Below are 15,725 nucleotides of genomic sequence, written 5' to 3'. Positions count from 1 at the left end.
CCTGAGAATGTATTGAACGGCCGAATGTCTCCTGCACTCATATTCACACAAGCATCCCTAAATCTGATTTTCATTTCGGAAGTAATTTTCGTTGCACGTGTGTCCACATGCGTGTTTGAACTGATACACTGGTGTTTTGACAGCCAGGAGGGGCTCATGCCTTTTTTGAAAATTTTTATGTTGGAACATGAAAAACATTGTACAAAACCAGTGTACCTGTTAGTGTTCCTTTCGAGTATCTCTCCAAACTTTTCCCAGCCTGGACTCGTTACGCGCCTACCTGTTTTGGTCCGCACCACCCAGTCACCCGTTAAAATTTTTTCCCGTGCATATTGTTTCTCTAATTCTTCGATCGCCCTCTTTTCAGAGCCTACCCCAGAGAACGATGGTCCTGCTACGATGTTCTGCTGTTCTTCGCTCATCTCGTAACAACATTGAGCAACTATATAGTAGGACTCGTTAACAGTTGACGATAATCACTACACTTACTGGAAAGATAATGGAACCACAAGGTGTACTGGAAAGGGTACCGCGTCGCGCATGCGCACGCTACAAATGCGCAGCCAGTGTGCAAGCGAGTGGCATCCGCGTGCACATGGTCGAACACGTGACATCCGCGTGGCCATGAATAGGCGCTCACTCGATAGTGCTACATACACAGTTACGCACGCTGAACGGCTTACGCCATATTGGTTTTGATGTCTTTGAGTTTTTTTTAAACCTGGTCTATGCCATCTCAAGGGACCGGCGCATTTTAGATACGTCACCCTTCGTACTCTTTCATATAATTAAATGTCAATTGATTACGCATCGATTATCAAACCCTTCTAAATATGCAACACATAAAGACCATATTGCTGCAATAACGTTGTAGACCAGATGATGGTATGCTGCGATGAAGGCCGTAGGTTCTAGTTTCGATGCGGGAGTTATATTTTTTCCTTCCATCTAAGCGTTTTTGACGTATTCTGCGACATTGTTATGAATGTAAAACAATATGTTCTGCAATATTCGACCTTTGCAAATAAGTGCATCCTCTCTCGAGGATGAGTTTCTGTCTGCCTGATTAGAAAACGAAGCATTAAACTGCTGCGAAGGAAACGACCAGCAACAACATATTTTGTATTGTCACAAATATTTGATCGTTTTTCGAGATATATCGCGTTTTCCGGCGGTGAGTTTCGACAGGAATCCAAGAGGACTGCTTAAATAACAAAATTCATATTCTTCTTGTCACAAATATTTCGCTCTTTATTTCCTAATATACTGCGATTTCCGAGTGCATGGTTAGGTTGGAACCTAAGAGGACAGCTTGAATTGTGAAATATTTGGCTTTTGTTTCTACATCAACAAAACAAATGTGCCCTCCGTAATCTTTTAAAGTTGGATGGTGAAGATCCAAAACAAAATTTATCACAGTACTGACAATTTTTTAAACATCTGCATCCATTAATTTTCTGTGCGTCAACACCCGTTTTTATGACATAATCTTACTACCAAGTTTCCTGAGGTATAAAAACCCAAATTTAATTTGTCTTTTTAAAATCTATGAACGATTTTCTCTTAGTGTGGTGCAAAATGTCACACTGCAATATCTCTTATATTGCACGCATCCTTTTTTGTTCAAATTTTAATGGAATAAGTTACTGCACTTGACTGCCACAATAAGTTTTATTTAAGGCAAGCTGCCTAGCTAAACTGTGGCTCTGGTCTGTGATGGCACTAGGCCATGGTGTGGGTGTACATTGGATTTCTAATGAGATAATTTGCATCTATGTCATTTTAACACTGGACATTTTATTTCATATTTACTTACTTATCTATTTAACATGATCTGGTTAGTGCTATCAGGCGTTCTCTTACATTGGACACGGGTGTCACACACACTAAAACTTTTTAACACCATAGTTTCCCAAGAAATAACAATTTTAATATGACAAGTAGTATCAAAATGATATGATTGCCTGAAGTGGCAATGTGAGTAAATAATACTGACTTTGAACTACTAACATTAATACTGGCAGTTATTGTGCTAATGCAGTTGCTGATAATTATTATGATAATGACAGTGGCAGATACAAAAAGAATTTTTAGGTGTACAGAATAGTCATTTTCGGTAAGGAAACTGCATCAGCTAAGCATACTGGAAAATGAAGAAGATGTGGCTAGAAAGAAGTGCCCACAAGGGTAACAAGTGCTTACAGGAAAAATGGTAATCCGTATTGTTGCTTTACTAAATATGTCATTAACTGTCTTCTGAAGCTGATGTTATTTAGTTCTCTAATAGAATATGGGAGGTTATTCTAGAGTCGAGCTCCTGCAACTGAGGAGGACTCCGAGAAATGTGGCTAGACAACACTATGGGACAAAAAGGATTTTGCTCTGATGGGAATGGGTGTTTCTGGCACGTTGTTCAGACAAGAGCATCAAGGTCGAGGAGAGATACGAGGGACAATGTTTGTTTATTTTGCGTTCGATATGCCAGATGCCCTACAGCACTATACACATTCTGCATGGGAAACTTAACTAACATGCAAATGTAGCAAAACATTATTAATTAAAAATTTATTTATACATGTTACAGTACTTATAAACCTATAGTGCATACATGTTGTAATCTGTCAAAAAATTAACAATCAAACAGAAACAAATTACAAAGCCAAGAAATGGCACAGTCTATGCAGATCCTCCAGTGAACCGTCCCGAAAACTATGAATTTCACACTTGATTATGTGCTGCATTGTCTGTATTTTGCCGCCGTCACACTGAGGAACTTCCATGTAGCCACACTTGGCCATCAGCTCGTTGCACAGTCCAACACCAGTTCTGAATCTGTTTATTGCCACCCAGGTTCTTCAAGGGATGTTGAGGCAAGGAACACGATCAGCTGGGTTCTTAATAAGGTGTCCCTTATTACTTCCTCAGGTAGAGCCCTCAAGTTTCTGGATGATATTGACTCCATCTCTGAGTTTTTGGCTGACATCCTGCAGGTGTTCTTTGAATGTTAGGCTGCAGTCCAGTTTAACACCCAGGTATTTTGGTGTTCTTTCGTGTGTCATATTCTGGCCTGCTATATTCAAGCGCAGCTTCCTGTCTGCTTGTTTGTTATTCAGGTGCATCACTGTATTTACTGTTTTTGATGCATTAAGGTTCAGATGCCAGGTCCTGTAGTAGACAATGTTCATTGAAAAGACATTAGAGAAGACAGAGGGTATGGAAATCTCTATGCTTATCTACACACAGCCAGGGTAGCTAGTTGTGCATATGATGATGAAATACGATCAAAGAGTCGAACATCACAGATGTAACGAACACAAGCATTCGCAATCAGTTCCAGGCACTGTGAACTTTCCTGAGGTAGGGCTTGCAGGATAACATCACTGTAATCAATAATTGGAAGTGTAAGGGTTTGTACAAGCTCCTTTTTCCGGTCAAAAGGGAAAAGCTTTTCATATTTTTGTAAGGCAGGGAGATAAGCTGATTCCTTCTTGCACATTGAAGTTGTGTGTTCAGCACAATTTAAATTTTCGTCTATTATTACTCCTAGACTTGTTTCTGAAGGAGAAAAGTTGACATTTGTCCCGTTTAGTGTTAAAGATGGTAGGTATTCACCACTTGGGTTTTGGATGGGTTGAGCTCTTTAACCGTACATCCTGCATCCATTTTGATAGTGCAGGTCAATATGAAGATTCTCGATAGCTGTCTTCAAGGTTATTGGTTTTGCACATAGACACAAGTGGAGGCAATCAGTATACATGTGGTATTTGCAGTAAGACAGAACTGATGACACATCATTGATAGGCAATGAAATGAGTATAGGACCCTGGGGGATGCCTGATACTACTTATCTTTATTAAAGCAGATGTTGTGTCATGATATTTAAGTATCTAAAATTGTATGCTGTTCATAAAACTAATACTCATTTGTTCCTTTCTTATTTGTCAGATTCTGATAATGGATTAAGCCAAAATATGCAAAATATCTAGTTGAAACTTAAAAAAATATGGAGTAAAAAGCAATGTAACCACAGCAAAAGGCCAAAGATGTTATATAAATCCCTACCCTCACTCCAGAGAGAGAGAGAGAGAGAGAGAGAGAGAGAGAGAGAGAGAGAGCACTGTGACAGTCAACAGAGGTCGCTAGCTGCCAATGTCACTTATCTACTGTCACTGCCTCAAGCTTCCACTTACAAAATGGGCAAGAACACAGCTGGAGCCTTGCCGACTATGCTACTAACATGTAAGAAACTGCTTTTCCACTCACATCCCATACAAATCATGCTTTTCGTAACTGATAGCTTAATGGCCTTTAATTGTGTGTGGGTGCATTCTGATCGAATCTAATTAATAATTTCCCCTATTTACCATTTTCAAGAGTCTGGCTGCCAAACTGATAAGCTCATCTTGAAGCAATGTTCTCAATGTTGTGTGTTTACCATTCATTTTGTCGGAATCTCATTTTGTGCATCAAATTACAAAATTTTTGAAACATGTCTATTTCAGTTTACAGTTTCATGAAATGTTTACAATTTAACATGGTGAATGATCCAACTATACTGAAACTGACATTATCGATCTTTACCATGATGTAGGTCATACTCAACCTTAATGAACTTGTAAACATTGTGCACAGTGATACAACTCTGTACTGAATTTTCTAATCATGTACAACACTCTACACTACAAATAAAAAATTACTGATACTACTACATTCATTTTTATGTGAAATGGTTCTTGCACAAATGCTCTAGATTTAAACTTTCAAAAACGCAGGTCATCCAGCTTTTTACAGTCAAAAGTAATTACCTCATTAAAATAGTGCACCAACAAAGAATAATAACAGAGAGAGGAAAATTCTAAATTACAGAATGAGCATATTAATAATGGAAATGTCGTGTGGCTAGGGCCTCCCGTCGGGTAGACCGTTCGCCTGGTGCAGGTCTTTCAATTTGACGCCACTTCGGCGACCTGCGCGTCGATGGGGATGAAATGATGATGATTAGGACAACACAACACCCAGTCCCTGAGCGGAGAAAATCTCCAACCCAGCCGGGAATCGAACCCGGGCCCTTAGGATTGACAGTCTGTCACGCTGACCACTCAGCTACCGGGGCGGACAGCATATTAATGAAAATTAGGAACACCACTTAGTAGTCTGGTGGATGAAAATCACTGAGCACACTAAGAATAAGGTTGGAAACACTAATAAGCAATTGCTGCTTGCTAGAACACATGTTAAGGGCCAGTTGTATATTCTCCAGTTAGCAGCTGGTTAAGCTCTATTCTCGAAATAGCACGAGAAATGCATTGTATGAACCCAGAATAATGCCTAACCTGGGAATAAACTCGAGATAACTTAACCAGCTATTTCTGGCTGATTAGCAAGCTTAACCAGAGAACAAATTTTCAAGGTGGGAGAAATAGTGATAAGAGTAAGACAGTGATGATGAGATTCTGGCTCAGCTGTTCTTGAGAATGATGAAGTGAATGTCACCCAATTATTTCAAAGAATTCGTCGATTCCAAATTGATAGCCTGATTTTGCTTATCAAAGGAAGCCGTACTTCGTCTTTTCAGTCTTCTATGTGAGAAACTGGAGTACATGACAGACAGGTGAGACTTTTTCTCTGTTTTCTAAACTAATACTGTTAGTTTATATTAATATGAATTTGATTTCAGTGCTTCGTGAATTCTGTCATGTTATTTATGTAGATTAGGCACATTAAAATGATGATTCAAGTCAAAATAATTTTGTTTATCTGGCATCTGTTACAGCTGCTGGCGTCAATAGCAGAGAATATTGTTCCAATCTGATTTCAATTGGGAACGACCCTTTATGGAAACACTACAGCAGTGTCAGAAAAACTTTCCATCTGTTCATAAAAATATTAAGACCACAGCCCCATGAATGCTTCAGAGAACAACATTGTCTCCCATCTACCATTATTCACTCATGCCTGTGAACTATTTGTGCTTTCTCAAGCTAAGTTTAACACACTAAGATTAACAGGGAAGTTAGTATTTTTTAACGCCCTTCTAGCAATTGTTTCCATATAGACATCTTCAAAGTGCTCAGCACTGTTTTTTGCCATTACAGTATTTCTTCATACAAGATTCGTCAACTTTAGTAGCGTGAGTACGATCACATCTTTGTTTTGAACAGATTTTTTTCTGGCTGTGCAAGAATTATTATAATTATTATACCTCACATTCATATAATTGATTCACCTCAATGGGCAATGAATCCAGTGGGAATCTAAAATTAGCAAGCAGGGAGGAAATGTACGGGATCAGCGGACAGGTGGAGCTAGGTGGGAATGTGAGTCGGCTGGGGACCATGCCAAGATAATCCGCACATTTGCCGTAAACTCTGTGACCAGATGGCACAGTGGTTAAAGTAGATGCGTAGTAAGGAGATCCCAGGTTCAAATCCTAGTCCAGCTCACATTTTCATTCACTGCACACAAAGTCCCAATGCTGCTGATATTGTCAGTTCCTTCCCTTCCTTTTCCTTTCTCTCTCCTCTGCCTTCAATTACATAATATAAAATAATAGAATACATGCATGTTATACGATCAGAACAGGAACAGGAAGTTAGGCATTGAATCTACATAGTTGTATGTGGAAGCAGTGCCTAGAATGCTATATTTTTAACTTTCCTTGAATATAAGAGTTATTTTCAGTATCCTCCTTTATGTCAAATTGTAGCTAGTCAAAGGTAACTTAAACTGAAATATCTTATATTTTACTTGAGTGAAGCATCATTTTTCTGAAACTGGTGGATTATCATGATGTTTAATTTAACAAAAAGTTTGATAATACACTAATTTCCTGAGTAAGTAACACAGTAAAATTAATAGGAAAGTCAGTTATAGGACATAGCTGTTGGGTTTCTGAATTGTTAGTATTATCCAACAACTATACCTATATTTATTGTAAAGTAATAATTATCTGTGTATTATAAGAACACAGGTACTTGTAATTCTGCTGACAGGAGTATTTAGTTATTGAATCAGAACAGTGGCCAGTGGGGTTGGCATATGTTTTTAAATTTCATTTGATTTGCCACACAAATTCTCTCATGCCATTCTTTTATTCCTTTCAGAAATGAGTCTGTTCCACCAATGAAGCAGGCAGTCTAATATTTTGCCTCTGGTGATTTCCTTCCGTCCACTGGAGACTTCTTTGGTACTGCTAGTGTCAGCTAGCAGGATTGCTAAAAGGATGTGTATGGCACTTGACAACAAGCACAAAAGACAGTTTTGTTAGTTATTTCACTTCTCGGGTGTAATTAAATGAAAATACAACAAACCATGCGTATGTATTACTATATTTCTATTCTGACATCATTTGTATTAATTTTTATATCCTGGTCCTAATTTTGAGCTGTGTGCTCTTTTTCTAACCAATTTCTTCCCCCCTTCTCTGGTTCTTGTCACATTACTTTTGAAGCAGCACCCTGCTAATTCTTTCACATTAGAGAACAGGTATTTCTATTCTGAAAACAAAACTGACAGTTTTACTGTGAGATGACTGCAGAAAAGAAGGAAGAACAGACTGAAGGTGTCATGCCTCCAGTTACTTCCTCTTCCCTCCCAGATTGCATACAGCTCCTAGAGACAGTTGCACAAGCCAAGACTATATACTGATCCTCAGAAGTTTATGGTGAGACACAATAACAACAGCCTCCAGTTTTGATGTGTGCCGTAGGTAAATTTCTACCCCAAGAATCCAAAAAAAGATTATGGTCATTTATTGTAAATGTTGGCATCTCATTCTTCATTGCCACATCATAGAAACAGGAATTATATATGCCCCAGGACATTTTTCCGAACTCCATTTCAACATCTTTCTTTTTACTTCCAGTACCCTTTGTTTCAGGAAACTGCATGCTGCAACCAAATGAGACCTTTTTTTTAATACTCGTCTTTACCAAGTAGTCAAGATTTAAACACCCAACATTCATTATTCCAGTACCTGACTCAACTTCGTAGTGGCTCATTTTAACGTAACTAAATTACTTACACATCAGATATTCAGTATGATTACAAAAGCTTTAATGACAAGACAACACCTCTGTGCACACACAAACAAATTTTAGAAAAATTAAATCTGTTGTAAACAAGATGCTTTATTTAAGCACAGAATAAGTGCAACTAAGTTTTGAGTACACAACTTTGAAAGGAAAAAAAAAAGCGAAATGCATGTTAACCTTTAGTTGCACAATTTAGCACAAAAATAATTTAAAAAAAACATATTAGGCAACATTAAAAATTCTCTTCTTCACGCTTTTCCTCCTGGGAAGGGACGAGTCAGATGTTATGCACTGGCCCATCAATGAATTGTATTTATCTGCAAAAGATAAAGTGTGTTGTTAATTATACAAGCAAGTCAATGACACAAGCATTATAATAAATATATTACATCAAAGGTTTTCCATTGATATGGTAAATATGACTAACATTTAGATCTATTACAACATTTCAAATCCTCACCCCTATCTCCTTTTTCCAATATTTTACATGTATGTCAATTAACTTAAAAATGTGGTCTTTAAAATACAATTATTAATTTTATGAATGTTAAAATGTTCCTTCTGGCATGAGTAATTTATGCTGAATTAATAGAACTAAAAATGTTCAAGATTGTGAGGAAGAAATATAGACCGGCTGCTCATCTCCGTGCACGGCAGCAAGCACAATGAATAAATTGCCAACAATCCTCTAGACTCTGATAGTCAACCTTTATTACCCACCACCCACTTATATATATCTCTGTAACAAGTAAATATATCTAAAAACAAAGATGATGTGACTTACCAAACGAAAGCGCTGGCAGGTCGATAGACACACAAACAAACACAAACATACATACAAAATTCAAGCTTTCGCAACAAACTGTTGCCTCATCAGGAAAGAGGGAAGGAGAGGGAAAGACGAAAGGATGTGGGTTTTAAGGGAGAGGGTAAGGAGTCATTCCAATCCCGGGAGCGGAAAGTAAAATTTTCTAACTGCCCACCAGTTCCTCAGTAATTGTGATTTATAAAGCAGGGAAGTATCTTTACTTTAGAAAATTTATAAAGCAGAGTTAGTTCAAGTTAAAGCATATGGTAATGATCACTCACTAAACACTTCATATCAAAATTTTATAAAAACCTAATGAAAATATTTTTACAGCCCTTACCACCAACCATGAAGGCCGGAATGTCCACGAAGTCCACAAGAGGGCAGTAAGGACCAGATTGACTACCACTGCTCTAGACTTATCGTTAAATGCAAACACGCCATACAAATTTACATTAGGTGACAAAACTAACTTCAGGATTCTGCTCATATGTGATCACTCATTTTTTATCAATATGGGGAACAGTGCTAGTTTTAGCCATGTAACAGAAAATATAGCGCAAATATATACGTGTTTTACTGAAGACGAACAGGTGCTGATGGTTAGGAGTTCTGGAAACAACTCACTCACTCCACATCATTTCAATAAAAGACTCATTCAAACAATCTAGGGAACTTGTAACTAACTTGGCTGGAAATAATAGATGTGACCTAAACAAAATATGAGCAGCTAGTGAACGCACACTTGAGTTTTATAGAGTTCAGGGTCTATACGCAGACAAGGGAAAAAAACTTCTCGGATTTTCCGATTAAAAAAATACTTACTCCCAAGTGAAAATACACTTTTTCCATGTTAAGTGACAGTACTGTTAAACTTATCAATCATTTGAATGATTGTGGTTTTATATACCAGCGTAGAATTTCCTGGCACTTTAGAAAACGAAACTGGAGAGTGGGGTGGGGCGGAAGATATTTGATGTGCAGCAACATGTACACTGCATACTTTCATATTTCGAAAGTATGAATTCGAATTCCAGCAAACACCTCTCTGAAGCATTGAAATCGAGATCGCGATGCGCTTTTGTAAGCCAGTCATAGCTCATGTCACGTGATCTCACCAGTCGATGACAGCGGATATTCATAGCATAGGACACTTGATGTAGTTAGCCAATAGCAACATCATTGTTAAGTAGCACAAACAGACAACTAGGAAAAGTTAATAGTTTAAATTAGTATACACAGCACTGCTACAAGGAAAGCAAAGCTTTCACATATAATATTGGTCTCAAAGATTAATAAGCTGCAAGGGAAGCTAAGCTTTCAGATATAATGTTGATTTTTTTGCACGCGTTATAGTTTAAGATAAATCGTACAAATTTGCCAGTAAAATTTTTAACAACAACATAAATGTCTCATCTTCTGGGCTTGAAAGTCTTATAAATGGGCATCCTCAAAGAGCTGATTTTTAAATGAGAGTCAAATGCTCAGTGATTTAAGAATTCATCGTACATTTGCACATAGTTCATCTTGCGTAAAAGGAAATTTACTTTGAAAGTACGCTTTTAAAACAACCATTCACAATATTTTCCCGTGACCTGTTGGAAATAGGTTCGTTTCAGCAGTTGCCAGAGAGCACCAGAAAACAAGCATCACCATGCTTGCGCAGCTACGATGATGCAAGAAGTCCGTATGTTCGTACGTGTAAAACATTAAAGGATCTTACATTATGCCATAGAAGAAACAAGACATCAGAGGATACTCCAAGAGCATCGCAATTTTGTGAACCATACTAAAATGCATAATTTGGCTTAAAGAGCACATTTGTATGTCCAGATTCGGATGTAAATTTTCTTGGAGTACCAATACTGGTTCTGTGTTATCCCATGTTTGGTTCTTTATTATGGAATAATGCCATAAGTGCTAGAAGATGAAATGCCATACGTGCTAGAAGATGAAAACGTGCACTTGAAAATCAGCGTACAGTTGAAACTAGCCAATAGTGTGGAATTAAACACTTCTTTCCAATAAACTGATTGCCTCAGCAGAAAAGATTAATGAAAGCCAAATTTCTTTAGCAAACCGACAAAAATAACTTCATTGTTCTGAAAGGTGATTAATGCTTGACCGTCATAAAGGTAGAAATAAAATAAAATCTGAAATCAATAACATATTTTAGCCTTCTGTAATTATGTAATATATTTTAATTCACTTGATAGTGCCCAGCCACAGAAATCCGTTTTGTTTTCATTTGACATGAGAACAATGAACGAAGAGGAAACAGCAAAATTACTAACCGTAAACCAGTGTCATGTGGATACTACCCACGAACCACTACAACTCAGGTCTCATCCATTTGTCCACTTCCCACTCTGTTTGGCTATGAAAATTTTAACAAAATGGTTGATGATGCAAATGTCAACAATCCGGACATAACATCAGGTAATTTACAATAATATCATTCACCTTTCCCACTTTATTGAAGATATGTGGATTTTGAGGGACTTTTGACTCAATTATAATAAAATCTGTACTAACAGCTCTTGAGAAATAAGATTGATCCAAGCTATTGCAGTATACGAAGGAATAGTACTAAAGGAAGTTTCAGAACCCTAAGCTGGAAAAGAATAAGGACTGCATGAAAGATACCTGTACAACCTTTGTTGGGCTGATGACATACAGTCTGCACCGATATAGATATAATACAGTAAAAAATGGAAGAACATGATAGGATGTAACCCTGAAAATAACTTATGATGAAACTGAAGTAGTGTATAAACTATATATGGTAGAAAAATAATTGTACAAATTTAGAACAAAGTCAAAAAACCAGTTGATGAGTTAAAGGAGATCTTGTGAGCTGCATTTAAAATGTTTAATAGCTAAACCGGTATTCGGGTGCAGAACCCATCATCAGTGGCACCTGTAGAGGACAACAAACAATCAATGTGTATCAATATCTACAGCACAAGAATTTTATACATAACAGTAGGAATTTAAGTTTACTTACATATTATGTTTTTCCATATCAATGACGTGCATGTTAATTATACATTTTTTTGTGATTTTCAAATCAATTTCCATTTATAAAGCATACAACAATTTTGATATTTAGAATCTCTATTATAACTATGTCAGTGTTGATATTATAGAATATTAAATCCATCACACCTCACAGTACAGTTTGTCGTGTATGTTACTGCTGTTAAATCTTAAACAGTGACACTTCTTGGTCACTCTGGACACAACTGTCATATAATGTAAACCAAGGGGGTGAAACATTTATAGGGACTTCCAGTAACATGACCTTGGTTCACTGGCATGCTGTACAGTGTTACAAGTTTTGTCAAATTATTTTACTGTTGGTTGATGTAAATTCTTCCGTTGTGGTTTTTGTCTTCGAAATAGCAGCTGATATTCTACAGACTTTCACAAATTTATTCATGGTTCTTGCTTCTTGTTTGTATGGCACCATTTAAATTGCATTATAAGCACATTGCTCGTATTCTGCTGGATTTTAATACTGAGTGACATAAATGATTCCAAAATTTGTGTTTGTTTCGTATAAAAGCAGAAGCTGCTTTTGTCACATGGTGTTCTGCGGACACACAAGTAACTGGGTCCTCCTTATGAACCCATGTGTACTGCTTGTTTTAATACAGTTTAAATATATTGCTCATATTCTACTTTATTTTTGTTTGCATCTGTTTTTCTTATTTTCTCACATCTGATGACAAACTAAGTAGGAGTTACATAGTGGATCTCCTCTCATGTTTTGTCATTTATTTACAATATATGTACATAACATGCATCAAACTACTTGTCAGATACTTGTGCATTATGTAATAAACCATGGCACAGTGTGTGTAAGTATGGCATGAACATAAACATTAAGCTACACTACAGGTTATTCTTTTACCAGAACTTTTATTTGACATTCGCATTTGTTATTTGTTGGCTACACACACACACACACACACACACACACACACACACACACACAATCACCTTTCTACCTTGCCTAGATCTCAGGCTACACCAGAGATGTTAGAAGTTTTTGACAGAACTAGTATTCAACTTTATTATATCTTTTCGTGGAATGAGTATGTTTCTTGCCACTGAGTATGCTTGTAATCTTAGTGACAGAAGAAGTAGTTATTGCACCAAGTGCTTTTACACATCAAAAATATTCTGCATCCACAAGGTGTGCGAGAAAAGTAATGAGCCTGATTTTTTATCAATTTTTTTCAAAAAAAAAAAAAAAAAAAAAAAATAATAATAATAATAATAATAATAATAATAATAATATTGTTCCCTTGAGCCGCCATACACCAGCAGAGTCACTGTGGCTAGTCTTGGTAGCAGCACTGAAAGGCTGTAACATGTAAGTCGCAATCTTTTGAATGTTGTCCAGAGTTCCAAAAGGACACCATTTTAAGACTTTTTTTCAATTTTGGGAAAGTAAAAAGTCACAAGGACTCAGATCAGGTGAACAGGGAAGGCTCACTGCTAATTGCATTAACAGCCCAACATATTTATTAAGCATAAAACTTAGTTTCATTATCAACCAAATTATACGAGGGCTATCCACAAAGTACATTACGTTTTGGAATTAAAAATAAAGTATTGGAAATTTTTTTTATTATATACAGATGAAAGCCACACTTAAATACTACTTTTCTACATAGTTGCCATTTAAATTAAGGCACTTATCGTAGCGATGGACGAGCTTGGAAATCCCTTCGTCGTAAAATTTGGCCGCCTGCACCTTCAACCACGTGGTTACCTCTTTTGGGACAGAAAAGGTGTGATTTTTGTGGATTTCCTGGAAAGAGGCACTACAATAAACTCTCAAAGGTATTGCCAAACTCTGCACAACCTCAGAAGAGCAATACAAAACAAGCGCAGGGGAAAGTTGTGCTCAAAGATCTTGATGATTCACGACAACGCCCGGGCCCACACGGCAAAGTTCTCGAATCTTTTAAGTGGGAGTTGTTTCCTCATCCGCCGTATAGTCCCGACCTGGCACGAGCGACTTCCACTTATTCCAAGCGATGAAGAAGTGGTTGGCTATGCAGCGTTTTGATGACGAAGCACAGCTTCAAGAAGAGGTAACCACGTGGTTGAAGGTGCAGGCGGCCGAATTTTACGATGAAGGAATTTCCAAGCTCGTCCATCGCTACGATAAGTGCCTTAATTTAAATGGCAACTATGTAGAAAAGTAGTATTTAAGTGTGGCTTTCATCTGTACATAATAAAAAAAATTTCCAATACTTTATTTATTTTTAATTCCAAAACGTAATGTACTTTGTGGACAGCCCTCGTAAAACTGAGAAAAAGATTACGGTTTAAAGCTCAGGAGGCCTGATAAACCAGATGAAAGACCTTTGCAACACAACTAATGGTATTTTTTTGTCCTTAGATTACACTGATATGTAAGAACATCCCAATAGTAGAAACTGTATCCATTATCAAAATGATCTTGTAAAAAAAAAAACCTGATGAAATGGATGACCTTGTTGAGTTAGTTATATCACCTTCACCACTGAACATGAAGGCAATGTAATTATTAATTTGGAGGTCAAAAGAAAGAGGAGGAGATACCCAGTACACCTGACTGCATAATTCACAATTCCTGCTATCTGTCCCATAAAGCGGCATATTTGCACACTGTGATTAACAGAACAATCAAATAATCGTTAAGTAAGGCGAGTACTAATGCTGGCTTGCATGCACTGAAAAAGATAGGTAGCATCTAACAATAGCTCTGATTCAAAACTAATTGTGAAGTTATACATAAGACAATAGGAAGAACGAAATTAAAAACAGAGATCAGATCACACGAGAATAGATCACATTAGAACAGAGTGAACAAAAAGAAAAAGAGAAAGAGAAGTTTATAACTTGACCGTACTGAGGTCATTTTTCCAATAAAATAAGTTGCTTGTTTCAAAAAAATGGCTTCAGATCATGCATTACACACGCACAACATAGACAAGAGCCAGACATGTAAAATGTGAGGTGTATGTAAAATAATGTGTAGTGCTTGTGATCAATTTTATTTTGGGCAAAGAGGAAAATTTTCCAAATGAGATTTAGACCACATATTACTATTAGTGAAACTAATCCCTCAGCATTCAGTGCTCATTTAAGAGAATACAAGCATTCTGCTAGTGATATCACTAGAAACATCCCATTCTTCACAAGCCAGAAACAGGGAGACCATTAAACATCCTAGAAGAAATTGAACACACACACATATGATGTAACATCTCGATAACACCCTTAATAAACAGTCGGAATTACAGAATTAGATTTATATACTGACTTTTAACAGTGTTTTCACTGAATAACTTCAATTCAGAGTTGCCTCCATCACCTGCATGTAAAATTAACTAATCCTTCATGATATGTTAGATAACTGTTACATCCAAGTCATATTTGACAATGGTACACACAGATTTTGCATTATGTTTATCTTAACATGTTATTTATGACTTAACATCACTTTCTATCTATTTATATTTTACACTTTGATTTGTATACATTTTACCATTACACATGAATTGTCCAAGCATAGTATTTTGAAGTGCATTTAAGTTGTAACACCTCTGATTTTCTTCTCACATAGCGACAACACAAAAACTGTGAAACTTCTGCCACTTTTTGGCATAATTTCCCTGTGCCTATTTTTCACTTTTAATGCCATTATTCCATAGAAGCTGAGGACACTTCTTTAAGAGTCTGGCTTGATAACTGGAAACTGATGCAACATCGGCACAACTAGTGAATGTGCGACCAAGGAGTGTGTCTTATCATTAGAAACAGTCATAAGTCGCTTGGAGCCAGTCCGTATAAGTAGCGAGCATGAGAAATCACTTCAAAGT

General features: G+C 36.9%; 1 protein-coding gene and 1 long non-coding RNA gene across 2 annotated transcripts in view; one reads left to right on the top strand and one right to left on the bottom strand.

Moving 5' to 3' along the window:
- The first annotated feature begins 910 nt into the window (after nt 1-910).
- On the top strand, nt 911-7,539 carry LOC124802572. Its single transcript, XR_007017129.1, has 3 exons — nt 911-1,174; nt 3,946-4,239; nt 7,104-7,539. It is a non-coding gene; the product is annotated as an uncharacterized LOC124802572 (long non-coding RNA).
- A 572-nt stretch (nt 7,540-8,111) lies between these two features.
- The window catches only part of LOC124802571 (T-complex protein 1 subunit delta), a 100,443-nt gene continuing 92,829 nt past the window's right edge, over nt 8,112-15,725 (bottom strand). The window contains exon 13 of the mRNA XM_047263443.1: nt 8,112-8,350. Coding sequence (XP_047119399.1) covers nt 8,333-8,350 — 18 coding nt within the window. The 3' untranslated portion in view covers nt 8,112-8,332. The remainder of the gene's footprint in view (nt 8,351-15,725) is intronic.

Source organism: Schistocerca piceifrons, chromosome 6, assembly GCF_021461385.2.
Source record: "Schistocerca piceifrons isolate TAMUIC-IGC-003096 chromosome 6, iqSchPice1.1, whole genome shotgun sequence".
Taxonomy (NCBI): Eukaryota; Metazoa; Arthropoda; class Insecta; order Orthoptera; family Acrididae; genus Schistocerca; species Schistocerca piceifrons.
This window is presented reverse-complemented; position numbering and strand designations above follow the sequence as displayed.